The sequence below is a fragment of the Daldinia decipiens genome (assembly GCF_022478715.1).
Source record: "Daldinia decipiens strain CBS 113046 unplaced genomic scaffold F4813scaffold_30, whole genome shotgun sequence".
NCBI classification, from domain to species: domain Eukaryota; kingdom Fungi; phylum Ascomycota; class Sordariomycetes; order Xylariales; family Hypoxylaceae; genus Daldinia; species Daldinia decipiens.
The window spans coordinates 398,174-414,729 of NW_026054573.1; the positions used below are offsets into that span (position 1 = coordinate 398,174).

Sequence of the window (16,556 nt, forward strand, 5' to 3'; positions counted from 1 at the left end):
GTGCGACATCTTTACAACTACACTGCTGCAAGTTTCATTAGCGTTACTGAATTCTCACAATCCCATCTCATCTTGCACTAACATAGTAAACCGCCACACTACTATTTCATAGGTATGTCCAAACCATTATTAAAAATTATTAATAGCATACCTAGACAATCAACTAGTTAATAGTATAACGTTACTTTAGTATGATTTTACTAAAGCGAGCAGACCGAGTAATCCGCCTGGATTCGGGACAAGCCCTCGAATATTGACGGAGAGATATTTCTAGTGGTTCGGATGAAGTCCTGTGGCTCGATCGCGCAATAATAACCGTCCCACACTCTCGCGACCGAAGTCTCTTTCGAGTTATCGAGTCAGACCGTGGTGCACGTTGTCGATTCTCTAATGCCTTGACGAGCTACAACACCACCAGTTAAGTATATCGTATGAGATACTACCTAAGTACTAAGCTAAAGCTTATTATGGTGCCGAATGCGGCCTCTCCATATAATAGTTCAACGCTAATACCCGTTCTAGTTCTCGGGCTAAACAACCGAGAGGAGATGGATTTTCTAAAATTCATGTGCGAGGTGAGTCTAATATTGTCGACAAGAGCACGAAAACGTGGGTAGAATATAGTTTCACTGACGTATCACTTGTAGAACATCAATATGATCGATCAACCTTAAAATATGTACCGAGGTCCTAACCTAGGTATTTTCTCAGAACGCATATCATTGGACGCGTGACGAGTGCTGAACTTTTTATTTCTGTTCTAGAATTATTCCATTGCAGGAAGGCAATTGTTGTCGTTTGATATTCTTGATACCAGCGGTTGGCCCGACTCGTCACTAGCTCGAGGACCCCTTGTCAGTGGCTTTCCGGGCGTCTGGGCAGACGGGGTCCCCCCGTACTCCATGGGAGCCGTTCACAACGGCAGATCTTCACACGTGGGGTCCTTTGAGACCTTCCATTGGCCCACGCGAGCCCTGGGGTCCGCTGGAGTCTTGTGCCCCGCCAAGAGCCTCAGCCGCGAACTCGCCGCGAACCAGAGTCGTCGGCCTATCAACCCTTACAGTTTTGTGCATTATCGCGGATATTGAAATCCTTTCTCGTGTCGCCAAGATGCGCCAAGTAAGCCAATTCTGCCTCGACACTGGCAAGACATACAAGCCTTGCCCAGCCGGGCAGGCCTAGACGTGGATGGGAAAACGGCCGACTGGCCGCACTCGTGAAAGTGGCTTTCCTGGCCGAATTAAAAAAGCATGCTTTTGTGAAATGCAAGGTCAACCCTGTGTTTGTCAGGATTCGATGCCCCTCGGTAAGGCCATATGAGGTAGCTTTGGACGACCTTGATATGTTGCGGAGATAGGCTCGGGTAGGACCTATATATTCTCCCTATCGCTCTTTGTCCCCCTTTCTACCTTTCTCTTGATAACCAGCGACTTGTTATCAACGAGAAATCGACCTTCGATCTTCGACTTCGATACCGACATTGACGGCCTCTGTCCGCGCGTGTCAAAATGGCTCTCGACCAGTACACCTACATCTTTGTCATCGGCACCCTGTTTGCCATGCTCGATGCCTTCAACAATGGTGCCAGTAAGTAATCTCTAATCCGACCAATTATACTTGTCTCTACTGTCTTCACGCGTGTATCCGAGCAAGTTCACCAGATATGTTCATCAGATATTAACAATTTCTTCAGATGATGTTGCAAACGCCTGGGCTACCAGTGTCTCGTCGAGATCCATCTCGTACAGACAAGCTATGATATTTGGCACCGTGTTCGAAATGCTCGGAGCTATCACGGTCGGTGCCCGCACGGCCGATACCATCAAGAATGGTATCATCCCCTACACAGCTTTCGGTGGAAACGCCGGTGTTCAGATGCTCGCTTTCACTTGTGCCTTGGCTGCCGCTTCGACTTGGGTTATGTGGTGCACGCGACACTCGGCTCACGTGTCGTCCACCTACTCTCTTATCTCCGCCGTCGCCGGTGTTGGTGTCGCAACCGTCGGCGCCTCGCAGGTCCAATGGGGCTGGAACAACGGTAAGGGTCTTGGTGCCATCTTTGCCGGTCTTGGAATGGCTCCCGCCATCGCCGGAGGCTTCGGTGCCGCCTTCTTCATGCTCATCAAGCTCGTCGTTCACGTTCGCAAGAACCCGATTCCCTGGGCTGTCTATTCCTCGCCTTTCTTCTTTCTCGTTGCCGCTACCGTATGTACTCTGTCTATCGTGTACAAGGGCTCTCCTAGTCTCGGCTTAAACAAGAAGCCCGGTTGGTACGTAGCTGCTGTCACTATGGGTTGTGGCGGTGGTGTCGCCCTCCTCTCAGCTTTATTCTTCGTCCCCTTCGTACACGCAAAGGTTATCAGGCGGGATCACTCGGTCAAATGGTGGATGTTTATCCAAGGCCCCCTCCTCTTCAAGCGCCCGGTTCCCGAGAGTTCCGAGGCTGCCAACATTCCCAACTACGCCGTCGTCCAAGACGAGGAAGAGGAACGCGCTTCCACACGTTCCGAATCCATCTCTGATCACCCGGCTACTTCGAGCTCTAACGAGGAGAACGAGAAAAGGCTCGTCACAATCGAGGCCAAGCAAACCACGTACAAGGAAATCGTTACGCAGGGTGAGGGCAAGCTACACGAGAAGCTCCTCAACAGCCGTGGGCCTATGGGCTGGGCTATGCGCACGCTCCGCGACAACCCTATGGGTGCTGGTGAAATTTACGAGCTCCACAACATGAAGATCCTCATAAAGCGTATTCCCGCAGTCGTCACCAGCGGCCTGCTCTATGGCATGCACTACGATATCCACGCCGCGCAGTCTGGTATCTCCGGCACTCCCGAGGGTAAGCGCATGCAGCGCGTCTACGCCCATGCGGAGAAGTACCCTAACGAGGTCGAACACACATATTCTTTCATTCAGGTCCTGACGGCCTGTACTGCCTCGTTCGCTCACGGTGCTAACGATATTGGAAACTCTGTTGGCCCCTGGGCCGTCATCTACTCCGCGTGGAAGACCGGTAAAGCTTCAGAGTCTACTGCTCAGGTTCCTATTTGGCAACTCGCTGTCCTATCTGCGATGATCTCCATCGGCCTAATCACGTATGGCTACAACATCATGAAGGTCATGGGCAACAAGATCACCTATCACTCCCCTAGCCGAGGTTGCTCTATGGAGATGGGTGCCGCAATCACGGTGCTTGTATTCTCTCAGTACTCTCTTCCCGTGTCTACATCGATGTGCATCACAGGCGCTACCGTCGGCGTCGGTCTCTGCAACGGCACCATAAAGGCTGTCAACTTCCAGCGTGTCGGTCTTTTGGTCTTATCGTGGATCGCCACAATTCCCGTCGCCGGTACCCTTGGCGGCGTACTCATGGGTCTATTTCTTAACGCGCCTCACTTCCTCGCATCGGCATGAACATATTAGATTACGGATGCTTTTGATAGAAAGTGGTCCCTGGATATTTTCTCTTATATACTAATGAAAGTTTTGTTTTACGAATGCAGCATGGTAGATACCAAATAGAGCACGGTTAGGGAAAAGTATTGGGTTGCATGTTTGTTTATATGGAGGGATAGGCTGAATAAAGACCTGCATGGATGGGTCATAGCCATAAGAGATTTCCTTGGGATGTCTGAGAATATACAGTTAAATTCCATAATTCGACAGGCTCGAACATATTATGTCCTTGGTACTTGTGAAGTGACAGTAGCCTAACTTAACTGCTGGGGTCGGGATATTTGTCTGGTTGACATTGTAACAATATCATTATTCCACGATCATAGTCTCTGCGACATTTACCTTGTTCTGAGTCCAGTTGCTGAGAGCCTCTAATTTAGGTAAAACTACACAGCGTGGCATATTCTTTTCACAACATACCTAGCCAAGTATCGTACTCCACCCACAAATCCATAGATAATACCTAGGTACATATAAGTAGCAAGCCTCTGCCTATTCATCACTCAAACACCACCACACCATAGTACGTCCCATCACATTCCCTCATACCAGACAGACAGACAGACGGATAGACAAAGCTCTTCCTCAACCCACGGCACCAGGCCACGGAATCAACGAAAAAAAAGGATGTGTCTGTGGCTCGCCCAAGGGGTGATTGCGTTTCCAAAAATTCCTGCACGACAGACGTGCAGCGGATTCAAAAAAAAGGAGCTATTTCCAAAAATTGACCAGCGCAGCACAACTTGTCGATTCCCCGTGTGTGCGGGTACTATGCAGCATAGACCAAAAAGGCGACAATACAAAAGAAATAAGAAAAGGCTGCGGGCTGGGGAGGCATGGGGAAGAGAAGGGAGAAAAATAAATTGGAGGGAGGGCGGGTTGTTTATATAGTTTCTGCTGGGGCGGTGAGGGGGGGGGTGTTCTGTCGTTGTTGCTGGGTGTTGTTTGCGTATGAACAGTGTTGAGGGATGTTGATGGTGTGGATCTCGTAGCTATGGTGACTCAGGTACTTGTTGACTTATGACTCTTCCACTCATAATATCCTCGATGAGGGCCTTCTTAATCCCATATGCAAGATAGAAGATATCGTGAGTGTCTGAAAATTGATAGGTACCCCTTTCTTTTACCCCTATTTTTGGATTTATGTACTTCACAGCATCAGGGACTCTCTTAGCTCCTTTAACTTCTATCGAATGGATTACATACCTATCTTATTATAAACGATATATGAATTTTAGGTGTTCTTATCGTCTAGAGACCCTAAATAAAATAGGGGAATATCATAGACCATTGGGCGATTCGTAAATATAATAGTGTGATAAATCTCACAGGCTAAACATACCCAAAAAGGCCACACATCCATAGAACATAGAAATAAAATTGAAGTAAGCATTTTATAAAATTAATCGGATAGGAATCACTCTAAAGGCCTAGATATATGTTACCAATGTTACCATAGTCCATTTGGTTACATGTCTAGTTTCTCTCATCAAACTAACACTACACACCCACTCTCGTAGTTCTTAACACGACTACCCACAGTCCTAGAACGTAATTGGCGACCGACCTAGAATGCATAAATAAAAATACAGGCCAGGAATAAAATATGAAAAGGAAGTAAAAAGGAAAAGGAAAAAAAATAAAAACGTACAACACTGGGGATTCGCTGGTCGTCACCGACCCAACTACTAATCCAGCGGTATCTGGTTTATCGAAGGGGAGAGCGGACGGGATCCCGAGTTTTCCAGATCCTATGGTCGTACGTGATAGTCCCAAGTGTCAAAATAACTTATATACCTTCTACTCAGCACAAAGAGTAAGAGGTCGGGGACGCATAGCAAGTAGGTAGTCAGAACGGGAAAAAAGTGGATAATATAAGTTGATAGTATATAACGGAAATAAAACGCTTCAAAATTTTCATGTCGCTATTATAATAAGCTAGAATCATATTTCTTACGTGGGCGTTGACGTGGCCTTCTACCTTGGCTTTTGTTCGTGATGTGATTATCTCGCGTGTCTGATCTCAAACCCCTTAACCTAGACGAAGAGCAACCCGCTTTCTGTTGCGAATCTTTTGGCAACCTTATTTGATTAATCATTTCTCTTCAAATCGTGACATGCGTCAGACTACTTGATTTACTGATAAGAACTAGAAAAGGAAAAGGTGGGTTTGAATGACGTTAATATGTAAGTGTCTGAGTGCCGGAGACTTCCGGACGGGGACGGAAGATGGAACGGGGTGGGGGCCCGGATGAATCGGTCAACTTCCGTTATTCCTCGTTCTTAGCGACGGACTAAAAAAAGCCACTTCCGAATAGATATCTAGCATTTGTTATTTCCACTCCTTCCGTATAATTATTGCATGTAGCGTGGAGATAGTTATCTCTAATACACAATACCAAGATTCTACAACAGCCATGCGAACCGAAAACATGGGGCGATGGCCGTACTAGACTTCGGTGTTGAATGAGACTAGGTTAGGCAGTATACCGCTTCGGATGAAAATATACACAATAACCGATAGTTCGATAAAAATAGCTTCTCCGCATCAATCCGGCCATATCCTGGGGTAGTGGTGAACTGTCTTTACGCTTACCGGCTAAAGTCTCGATATCACCCTGGACGGTCTAGCCGCCCAGACCCTCAAAGATCCTGGCGCGTGGCCTTTTCATCTCGATCTGGGTCTTGGAGCATATGATGTTTTCTGTTGAACTGTAGTGCTGGAGAACCTCTAATCCGGAATGGAAGAGGTGAACGATAATGCACGGGTACGATTGGAAAGGAAACCAGTGTAAGCAGGAGAAAGGAGGCAAGAGGAAAATGATATTTACATAAAAATATACTATTGCACTTGATCGATGAGCCTCAAGGAATATGTTAACTACCTAACCTACATGCTACCAGAAATACCCGGTTAGCTGTCTCGGGGTAGCGGCAATATCGATGTACGGCAAGGAGGTCCAAGTTCCGGGACGAGCCGATGTGACCTCACCGCAACCGCGTATATGATCATATATTAGTTCTCCGTCGTCTCCACGAGCCCTCGAAATAACCTACGCCCTCGATTCTACAACCGATTTCACCTGCGTCTATTCACAAAGGTCTGTTGCCCAGCATGCCCTCCCCCAAGCGCGCCGTCATCCTTGGTGCAGTGGCCCTCCCGTGGTTAGGAGCGGCTATCCCAGCAGCAGCCGAATGCGCGCCAGTCCCGTCGGCGGGCAAGTACCCCACGTGGGAAAAGCTACCGAAGCAGACGACGCTTCCGGACCCCTGGCTACCGCTAGCCTACACGACGACCGACAGCGAGGGCGGCAGCGACCCATCTTTCGCGTCCGACGTGATCGCGGGTAAGGGCAAGAACCGGATCCAGACGCCCGAGGAATGGTACCAATGCCGCCAGCCTGAGCTCCTTCAGATGTTGCAGGAGTACCAGTAAGTCCACCGGCAAGAATGCGCTCCCGCGGGACAACAAGCCCCTTCAGCTGTCGGGGGGGATCGAAGTGCTAGTATATAATAACACGTTCGTAGGTACGGCTACTACCCCGACCACTCGCAAGAAACAGTCAAAGCCACACGCAGCGGCAACACGGTAAACATCGAAGTAACAGCCGGCGGCAAGACCGGCAAGTTCAGCGCCACGGTATCGCTGCCCTCGACGAAGCCCGCACCCGTCGTCATCAACATCGGCGGCATGACCGACCAGCCATACCTACAAGCCGGCATCGCCGTCGTCGGCTTCGACTACACGCGCGTCGCCGCCGACAGCAACTCCAAGATAGGCGCGTTCTGGGACATCTACAACGGCCGGGACATCGGTACGAAGACTCGCTCTATCCCACCTATACCCTATACCCTATACCATATACCCTATACTTATTACATACCTACCTACCTATGTATGACGAATAACCCCAAGGCTAACGTACATAACCTGCCCCCATAGGCGTCCTCACAGCATGGGCATGGGGCTTCCACCGCGTGCTCGACGCGCTCAACGCCACCGTCCCCGAGATCGACAGCGCCCGCGTCGGCGTAACCGGGTGTTCGCGCCTCGGCAAAGCGGCTCTCGCAGCCGGCCTGCTCGACAAGCGCATCACGCTGACGATGCCCATGAGCAGCGGCGTGCAGGGGCTGGGTCCGTACCGGTACCACGGGCTGAGCGGCCAGGACGAGACGCTTGAGAACAGCAAGAGCGGCGCCGGCTGGTGGACCGACAACACCCTGGGCACCTTTGTTAACCATGCGGAGAATTTGCCGTACGACGCGCATACCATTGCTGCTGCGATTGCGCCGCGTGCTCTTGTCATTGACCAGGGCACTGGCGACCAGTTTACTAACTCGAAGGGCACTTCGGTTGTCGTGTACCCTGCTGCGAAGCTTGTATACGACTGGTTGGGTGTTCCGGACCAGATTGCCATGTCTGTCCGCGGTGGCGGCCACTGCGATATGAGCGGATTGTAAGTACCCCTTATTTCGCGATTTAGAAACCCCCCTATGTTGATTTCAATGCTAACTCCGACCCCAGCAACAGCGTCCTCCCCTTCGTGACCAAGGTCCTCCAGAACCAGACCATCACCAAGGACTACAATGACCTCGGTAGCTACGGCTCCCCAATGTCGACGACCTACCCCTGGGCAACGGCGGTACCTAAAGCAGCCTAAATTGGTTGAGATCAGTGGAATATATCTCGGGACTCATGTATATAAAAAAGACCAGACCGGGGAAAGGCAATTTCTTGATATTAGCTGAGACCAAAATTTTTCATGTGACCATGACGACTCCAGAATCATATTTAACCTCCGATCGAAGTGACAAAATCTCATCTACCTAGTAGCCATCTATAACATTCCTCGTCTCAGATAACCCCTATCCGGAAACGCCAAAATTCTACAATCAGGATCTATCAATTAGATTTACGCAAAAGCACCAACAAGAGCCATGAGTGTGGCACCTGCCAGGACAGCCAAGCCAGCATTTCTTCTCTTCTTCCCTTTCAATGCCTTATAACTCTTCTCGGTGAGGAAGTCCTCGGAAAGAAGCTGCACCAAGCCCGCGAACAGCAGGAGGCCGCTCGAGATGGCGTTCATAAAGCCGACCATGAGCAAGCCCGTCTGGCTACGCGGGTCGTACAACCTATGCACAGCGAGCCCGATGGCCTGGCCGATGGGAGTAGTAAGCCCATATGCCAAGACCATTAGCCATGGACGTATAGATGATCGGGGGAATTGGATCGCGGCTATACGAGATCCGAGGGCGAAGCCTTCAAAGGTCTGGTGGAATGCGATAGCAATCAGGAAAACCACGAAAGGGGGTCCTGTAGCAACCGACACAGCCATACCGATGAAGATACTGTGGAATAGAATCCCGGCCTCTAGTAACATGCACTGAAGCATTAGTCGTTTCTGCTCTTCGGGTGTTAGCGGGCTTTGAGATATGGCAGATTCGGAGTGTCGTCTTGTATGGTTGCTTCCTTTAGGATGGGCCAGAGGCTGTGCGTCGTCTTCCGCAGTGGGGTCGAGCTCATTGAGATTAAGGTCGAGATCTTGGTCATCGTTATCGTCTGAATCACTCTCCCCGTCATCGTTATTGTTAAAATGTTTCTTATTCGGCGGCGATACGACGATCGGCGTAGAATCTGGAAGTGGGGAAACATCTGCCATTAAACCCCTACTGGAGCTCATATCACCGAGCGCAATATCTGTCGGCCTGTGGCTCGTAGCTCTTCTTGCCGATAATCCACCATTGGCCACGGTATTCTTGTCTTCTTCCTGCAGCTCTTCGTCTTCCGAGTTCCACGCATGGCCATGCGAATGACCAGCACCCCTAGTCGTCAGATACGATTCCAACGCCACAACAACCAGAACTGAGACCATAGCTACCAACCCCGCCATAGGTTGGTATCCCTCGCTGAATGCATGAGGGAGACAGGGATCGGTTAAAGATAGAAAAGCAGTCGGAAGAAGGTGAACAAAGGCAGTTGCGAGTAGGACGCCGGTGCCAAAGTGTTGGCTGAGAAATACAATCGTATTGGCTCGACGACTCTTAGAGGACTGGCGGGAGAAGAGAGGAAAACCGCAAGCTACGAATCGTCGCGCAATATCAGTTAGCATAGGTATTGATTCTAAACTACGTAGGTACCTAATTAAACTCGACGGCAGCTGTAACTTTGATATCTTACCTAGCGTGCTTAATGTAAGTATTAGGAATAAAGCGAAGACGTGAAGCGCTGTGTTGTATGCGCCTCGCTCGCCTGATCCGCAAGCTGGCTTTTCGGTATCGGGTGTGGAACTTCCATGGCCATGCTGTCTTTTGGATAGCTCAGCAAGGAGTAGGTCGGTGGGAATAGATGTCCAGGAGATATCTACATGTATAGTAAGAACAAGTTAATAAGTTGGTCAGTTGAGGTGAAGTTTAAGAATCATGTAGGTTAGAAGCTTGACTCGTTTGCAGCCGTACCTCCCGAATTGGATATATCCATTGTGAAATCGAAGCGACGGAAACCAGCTCATAAGAAATTGAATTTATCAAACTAAAGCATCTTTACAACAATGCTAAAGTTCCTTAAGTTGAAGTTGCTAAAGAAGTTGTGATGCTCGAGCGGGCCGGCGCGAACTTACGTCAGAGAAATTTGTAGTTTCTCATTGTTCAGTTGCTCCCTTGATTTGAGTTGGGGACACCTTCTATGTTGTAGCGCCGTAACGCGCTAAAATTAACGTCACTTCCTCAGACACAGAGCTACCCTGGCAGCCTAGTGCTAGGTATGTAAGTAGGTAAGTACCATACCTACCTAACCTACCTAGGTAGGTACCTAACCTACATGTAGGTACATAGCTTAGGTCGGCGGAGCACTTTGCCGACATCCTCCTATTATAAGAACATGGAAGGACCGTGGAATGCAATTCTAATAAACATCAAAAACATTACACCGTAAAAGTCAATTATTAAACACGCTCGCACTTCTATCAATTCCTCTATTAAGCCAAGCTATTCACCTTTGTATACCTACCTCTTTCCATCAAGCCTCTCCACTCTCTATCTGACTCATTTTCTCCACCATTTTCTTAGCCATGTCTATTGTCTCTTGTCTTACCACCCTCTCGAGGCCAGATACCCATTCTGCCCTTTCCTTCCACAGCTTCCATCTACCCCAGCTGAATCCAGGGTTCCCCGTCCATAAGCCATCGCTTGACTTAAGATTAAAACTCTCTTCGCAATTGTAAATTACCTCTCCAGCGTGCAGGATCCATTGTGCCGCGATAGGCACATTGACATTCAATAGCCGAACGTTGTCTCCCTTAACATCAGCAGCTTCTGCAGGGGTCTGCTCAAAAGCAGCATAAAAATCTCTTACTGCCATTGCCAGAAAATCGTCGGCATCGACAAGCTGTCGGGCACAAAGCTGGGCCGTGAATGCGGTCACTGCTATATGCTCTTCGGAATAGGCCAATTCGTCTCCTATCGAGTGTCAACTCTCCGTACCTAGGTAGATAAGCGAGCGCAGGACTTATCACTCACGATCATAGACATTTTCTCCCCATACTTCTGCCATTTTCGGAAGTTCAGGCCACTTGACGGCCGTTTCTCCCTTGATTACGAGGTCTGGAAGTTGCCGAATAGCATCTACCAATTTGACCAGCTTCAAACGGTCAGATTAAGAAAAGGAAAGAAGATCGTCTTAATGGTAACAGTTTACCTTGGCATGGTGCTCAGGATACTTTTTTGCTGTCTCCTGGAGTAGCATCCATACACCCCATAAAGATCCGTTGGCCACATCAGCGCTGCGAGATGCAGCAACATCGCTTGTAAACCTCGTAGCTGCTTCCTCGTGGCTGATATTCCCCCGGAGAAGCTCGCGGAGAGCATTCGCCCTGTCGGCGATTAGCTAGCCTTAAGGTAAGGGTAAAGACGACGAAAGCTCACTCATTTCGCGTTGGACCCCATCGATCAGCGATTTTTTTGTCAAAGAATGAATCGATTGACGGTGCCATTTTACAAGATATAGTTAAATGATAAGAGGGTTTGTGTTGGAGATGCGAATAATGAGATACGAAAACCCAAGGAAAAGTCAGCCGCGATAACTTAAAAGGGGAGACTCTACAAAGGTTGTGCTGCTTGAACAATTTAACAATCACGTGTCTTTTGAGATAGGTATGCATGTAATAAAGTCTGTAATACTTGTAATATACCACATTGTCCGCTAGGTCTCAGGTGCCGCAATACTAGGAAAGGGAGGATTTGTAGGATCAGAGGATCTAGATTAGGGGAACACCATATCGACTTACAACAGGGCGGTGTTTAAGCCATATTATGTAACAAAAGAGCATTCTAACGTAAAAGGGGCATGCGCCAAGCTTAAATCGTGTGAACCGTGTGAATCGTGTGGGTACACAGCTGAGCCTCCCTGATCCTCAGCACGCTAGGTAAGCTTAGGCTTAGGCAAGCTGAAAATAAACTAGAAACAAGCTGCTTATAAGAAAGATATGAAGTTTGCAATATATTAGAAAAGTCAATTAAGCTCCTTCCGTTTATGCTGTCCCACGCCATCGTTAAGCCTTACGAGAATTCCCAACTTCCATCTACAGCTTAAACCCATCGCACTATGCTACCCAATGCCTATTTTCGTTCATCCCTACAAGGTCTATCTATGTTCTATACATTTTCCAGTGGCATTAATTACATCAGCATATAGTGAATAGTGAAACCGTATAAGCCATTTTAATAATATGCAAACACATGCCCCGGTAGTTATACACATCGGCATGGGATTATCATCAATCATCGATCTAATCATAACTTCTCATTGGCCGTATACGAGTAGGTTCTATTTTGGTAATGCTGCCGAGCCAAATGAAGTATCTTCCAAATGGATGTAGTAGATGTAGTATGAATCTAGGAGGCTCAAGTAAATAGATGAAGTGACCAGGCTATTCGACATGTATAATATATAAAGGTCACTCATCGTCCTTCCATACCTCAAACACAACCAACAACCAACAGCCAACAGCCAACAGCCAACACTCAAAGGCATCTGTCATTCATTTCTAAGTATCACATTCATTTCGAAACGTCTTCACAATGAAGCCAATCACTTTCCTTACCACCGCTCTTTTCCTCTCCCTAGGGACCTCCCTGGTCGTCCCGGTCGAGGACATCGTCGAGATAACCGATCTAGAAAACTCCATCGACATCCGGGAGATCGAAGGAATCCTCGAGGACCGCTCCCTCGAGGACCGCGCCGTCCGTCCCAAGTTCACTCTCAAGGGCTTCCCCCGCAGCGCGACCTGCGCGCAGGCGAAGTACAGCACGGCGCATATGCACGACGCCGGCGAGCAAGCCGGCAAGCTCAAGACGCGCAACAAGGCGATCGGCACCGGGAAATACCCCCACGTCTTCCACAACCGCGGCCAGGAGATCAGGAACTTCGAGAGTAAGTGCAAGGGCTCGCTCTACGAGTTCCCCATCCTCCAGAACAAGAAGGTCTACACCGGCAACGACCCAGGCACGGACCGCGTCGTCGTCAACGTCTCCGCCAAGAACAAGAAGACCGGAAAGGTCGACATTACCTTCTGCGGCTTGATGACCCACACCGGCGCCGCCAACAGGGGCGCCTTCGTCGAGTGCCACTGGAAATAAGCGACGCGCTGATTTCGAGGGAGGCCTTGGTTCTCGGGACTTGTTGGTAGAGCGGAGAGTTCAGGGGTGGCTTGCAGGTTCAGGCTGATTGTTAGGAACATGTATATACGATGGCCTATCAGCGATAGGATTTACAATGCCCGGGTGGTTGGTTCTGTAGCCCAGGCGGTTTTGTGGCCCAGGTGGTTCGGCAATCCCGGTGGTGATTACTGATTACCACGGGGGAGCTTTTAGCATGTATAAATGATGGAGGGTTCGATCGCATGTAGCTTAGCATAGGGACAGGCGTTTATAGATTCACTCTTCTGCAGACTGTGGTTTTTCAATTCGTGACATACAATTTGTAAATTAGATTAACATACCTACCGCTAGGATACCTATACTTACTACTAGGACCAGAATTGTTAATTCCGAGTTATGCCATATCCCTATGCTAGAACATATCTCATTCATGTTTGCGGTCCTATTCTACGCTATTATGTACCTAACGTATATAACATGCTCTGGTATAATTATATTTAAGTGAGCCGAAAACCTAACCTATACGCCTACTAAGAAACTGGAAGTAAACCGCCCATACTTTCGTGCCGTGTATTCTTAGTAGAATTCCTGCCCATGATGAATTCCCCTATTACTCCTTACTCCCATCTTTCATATCCTTATCTCCATGCCTGGTGCCCCTTCCAGCTCTGCCGGTGGCACTGGTAGTTCGCGTATATGATCATCTGGCTGCTCAGCAATGACTACTTCACCACCGGCTTCGCGGAGGTGGTCGTCCGGCTTTTCTCGTATGATTCCCGTGCCATCACTCTCGAATAGGATGTTTAGATTTGGTGGTTCGTGCTCCATTTCTAGGCTATCTCGACGATAGTCTTGCTGGACCTCCTGTTGCCTTATTCTTCCCATAAGCTCCTCTCTCCAACGTCTGAGGCGTAGAAGAAGCCATATCATGCCGAGAACGGTACATATGACAAATATCCCTATGCCTGTTCCGATACCAGCCCATGCTCCTTGAGACAACTCTGATGAGGCATTTTGTGGAGAGCTTTCCATGTTGGGTCCAGTTACGTTGTTAGTCCCATTGCATGCCAAGTTATGAATAAGACCGTTTTGATATTGGTCTACCAGCTTTGAACAGTTGAAGTCGTCGTTCCATGCTTCTATGGTGACATTTCCCGACACTGCTGTCAAAGCTGGGAAGATATTGGGTCCGGGAGAACTGGACACGTTTTAGCAGCGCCTTTGATAGATGACGGAATATAAAGCCTGAACTTACGTATCGATATATCCTCGGATGTGAATATTGTTAGCTCTTTGCAGCCGAGGAAACCAAGGTAAGGTAGTATTAGCATTATCGACTAGAGATAATGTTGCAACATCCGAAAGCTGGTTTTAGTCCAATGTGCAATTGGTATTTTTGTAAATAGATATATCTCCGTTTATATCTGTTAATTGGCGAAAATTCAACTCGATAGCTGTATTGTTGCTTGCCCGTAGATATGACCCAATTGAGCTAATATGCGCAACATCATCCATTGTATAGTGGAATTCGTGCTGTGGATAACTGGATTCGTCCACACTGTAACAATTCTCTATCACCAGAGAGTTATTAATCAGTAAAGAATCACCAAAATAAGGCGTGCTATCTATAGTGTTGGTAAATGTTAGGTTTTGGAGCGATGTTACATTCAAGAACGCTCTCGGGTTATAATAACGCCCTATAAGTTGTAAAGTCTCCACGGATCTGAGGTTTTCGAAGTCGTAGATACCCTCAACTATTAGATTATCAACTGAGGTTATATTGAAGAATGTATACTCATCTAACACCGAGTTGGTTAGATTGACTCCTGCTAGATTGGTAATGTTTCCGAAGGTGATGTTTTTCAATTTTGGTATACCGAGAAAATCCAAGGAGAGACCAGGATGGTCTTGAAAGTCTGAATTTAGGTGTGGTAATGAAACATTTTTGAGCTCCGTAGCATCCCGTATTAAGAGGTGTGGTAGTGGTAGACGATCCAGGTCGGGGAAGCTTATTTCTTTCAACCTAGGACTATCATATATACTGATAAGTTCTGCCGCTAAACAATGTGGGAAATCAAGCTTGTCGGTGAAATTAGTGATGTAAATATAAGGACCACTATCATCGCCGCAGGAGCAGTTCAGATTATCGATATCTTCTTGGCTTGAAACACGGATTTCTTCTAAGCAGATATCGCCTAATTAAAGACCAAAAGTTAATTGAAGGCTGATACTTGAAGTGATATGAAAAGTAGGTTAACTCACTTGTCATGATTGAAACTCTCTACAAGGAATTCAAATAGATCACGTCAAAGAATTCTCGAAAGGCTACACGCTTTGAAAACCTTTCAATTTGGAAAAATAAGAACAAGAGGCGGAGAAGAACAACATTTTGTTTTTTTAGGTTGGCATTACAAACTCTTAGGGATACCTAATATTAGTTCTCACCAAACACGTATATGTGGCGTTATTCCGCAATAAATAATTTAAGCCATCCCACTCCGTCCAGGCGCTGGTATATATAATATGAGATATCCAGGCGTACTGTGTTATCGAAATTGAGAAACTGCAGAATTGAAGACTATAACTAACTAATTTTAATTTCAAGCTTTGTAAATTTGATTAACATCAATCAACTGCACATAAGGTAGTGAGCTCATATTTACGTAGGAACACGACAATGGATATTTATCTTTTAAACCTTGCACATTTTACATTTAAAAGGATTAGAAGATTTGTAAGGCTTTCTGCTTAAAGGATCGCAGTGCCTTCAAGCCTACCGAGGTGCCTAATCTACATGAAGAAATATATGCTACGTTATACCTGCACTGTATGAATCCTTTGGTGCATCGATTGACAAATAAGCCGTACTTATCGCCGCCACGCTTTTTGCAATATGTCTATAGAGTGAACTATAATGGGATGACAACACAAGGCAACCAGCCCATGGCCTATAAGGATAACTTAACAATTGGTTATTGTGGATTAGATAAACACAAATTTATATGATTTCGTAAATAACGTGTCAATGGCTTCGGTACCTACCCAATATATTATGTACCAATCAAATATTACATTAGGCAATAACAACACTATGCACTTGAATGGTATATACTCGATAATTGACTGGGTGCACACATTACTGCGCAGAGGCCAGTTAAAATTACCTAACTCATTACATGCAATTTGGCTCATATATTTATTCGTCTTGAGGGCTACATATCTAATAATGCCCTGTCTGAGAAAGCTGAACAAATATGTTGATTGGATTGTCTCGGAATCAACACGTGCATGTAAGAGTCGCTATAATACTGCTGTAAGTAACTAAGCAGTGCTGTACCTCTATCATAGGTCTGAACAAGTGCATATATAGAGTATATCGACCAACCGGTTAGACATAAGATATTGATTACTTAAATTGATTAAAAATTAAAATCAGCACGTGTTTG

The 16,556-nt window shown here is 47.2% G+C and overlaps 6 protein-coding genes across 6 annotated transcripts; 3 read left to right on the plus strand and 3 right to left on the minus strand.

The window, feature by feature from the left end:
* Positions 1 to 1,095: 1,095 nt before the first annotated feature.
* On the plus strand, positions 1,096 to 3,565 carry F4813DRAFT_181032 (putative sodium/phosphate symporter). Its single transcript, XM_049239322.1, has 2 exons — positions 1,096 to 1,587; positions 1,694 to 3,565. Exons 1-2 carry the CDS (start codon positions 1,509 to 1,511, stop codon positions 3,412 to 3,414), a joined length of 1,800 nt encoding a protein of 599 aa, XP_049097371.1. The 5' UTR covers positions 1,096 to 1,508; the 3' UTR covers positions 3,415 to 3,565.
* Positions 3,566 to 6,109: 2,544 nt separating this feature from the next.
* Positions 6,110 to 8,219, plus strand: F4813DRAFT_367794 (carbohydrate esterase family 15 protein). The gene is made up of 4 exons (XM_049244219.1): positions 6,110 to 6,888; positions 6,985 to 7,271; positions 7,400 to 7,913; positions 7,982 to 8,219. The coding sequence occupies exons 1-4, from the start codon at positions 6,572 to 6,574 to the stop codon at positions 8,115 to 8,117; spliced, it is 1,254 nt and encodes a 417-aa protein (XP_049097372.1). The 5' UTR covers positions 6,110 to 6,571; the 3' UTR covers positions 8,118 to 8,219.
* On the minus strand, positions 8,220 to 10,123 carry F4813DRAFT_367797 (Zinc/iron permease). The gene is made up of 3 exons (XM_049244220.1): positions 9,913 to 10,123; positions 9,635 to 9,817; positions 8,220 to 9,535 (listed from the first exon to the last, which is right to left on the minus strand). The coding sequence occupies exons 1-3, from the start codon at positions 9,932 to 9,934 to the stop codon at positions 8,370 to 8,372; spliced, it is 1,371 nt and encodes a 456-aa protein (XP_049097373.1). The 5' UTR covers positions 9,935 to 10,123; the 3' UTR covers positions 8,220 to 8,369.
* Positions 10,124 to 10,376: 253 nt separating this feature from the next.
* On the minus strand, positions 10,377 to 11,837 carry F4813DRAFT_367801 (uncharacterized protein). The gene is made up of 4 exons (XM_049244221.1): positions 11,377 to 11,837; positions 11,150 to 11,324; positions 10,972 to 11,092; positions 10,377 to 10,911 (listed from the first exon to the last, which is right to left on the minus strand). Exons 1-4 carry the CDS (start codon positions 11,610 to 11,612, stop codon positions 10,472 to 10,474), a joined length of 972 nt encoding a protein of 323 aa, XP_049097374.1. The 5' UTR covers positions 11,613 to 11,837; the 3' UTR covers positions 10,377 to 10,471.
* A 148-nt stretch (positions 11,838 to 11,985) lies between these two features.
* Positions 11,986 to 13,398, plus strand: F4813DRAFT_367802 (Ribonuclease/ribotoxin). The gene has a single exon (XM_049244222.1). It carries the CDS (start codon positions 12,532 to 12,534, stop codon positions 13,087 to 13,089), a length of 558 nt encoding a protein of 185 aa, XP_049097375.1. The 5' UTR covers positions 11,986 to 12,531; the 3' UTR covers positions 13,090 to 13,398.
* Positions 13,399 to 13,611: 213 nt separating this feature from the next.
* Positions 13,612 to 15,532, minus strand: F4813DRAFT_398506 (uncharacterized protein). The gene is made up of 4 exons (XM_049248056.1): positions 15,373 to 15,532; positions 14,718 to 15,305; positions 14,366 to 14,447; positions 13,612 to 14,308 (listed from the first exon to the last, which is right to left on the minus strand). The coding sequence occupies exons 1-4, from the start codon at positions 15,377 to 15,379 to the stop codon at positions 13,741 to 13,743; spliced, it is 1,245 nt and encodes a 414-aa protein (XP_049097376.1). The 5' UTR covers positions 15,380 to 15,532; the 3' UTR covers positions 13,612 to 13,740.
* Between the last annotated feature and the right edge of the window lie 1,024 nt (positions 15,533 to 16,556).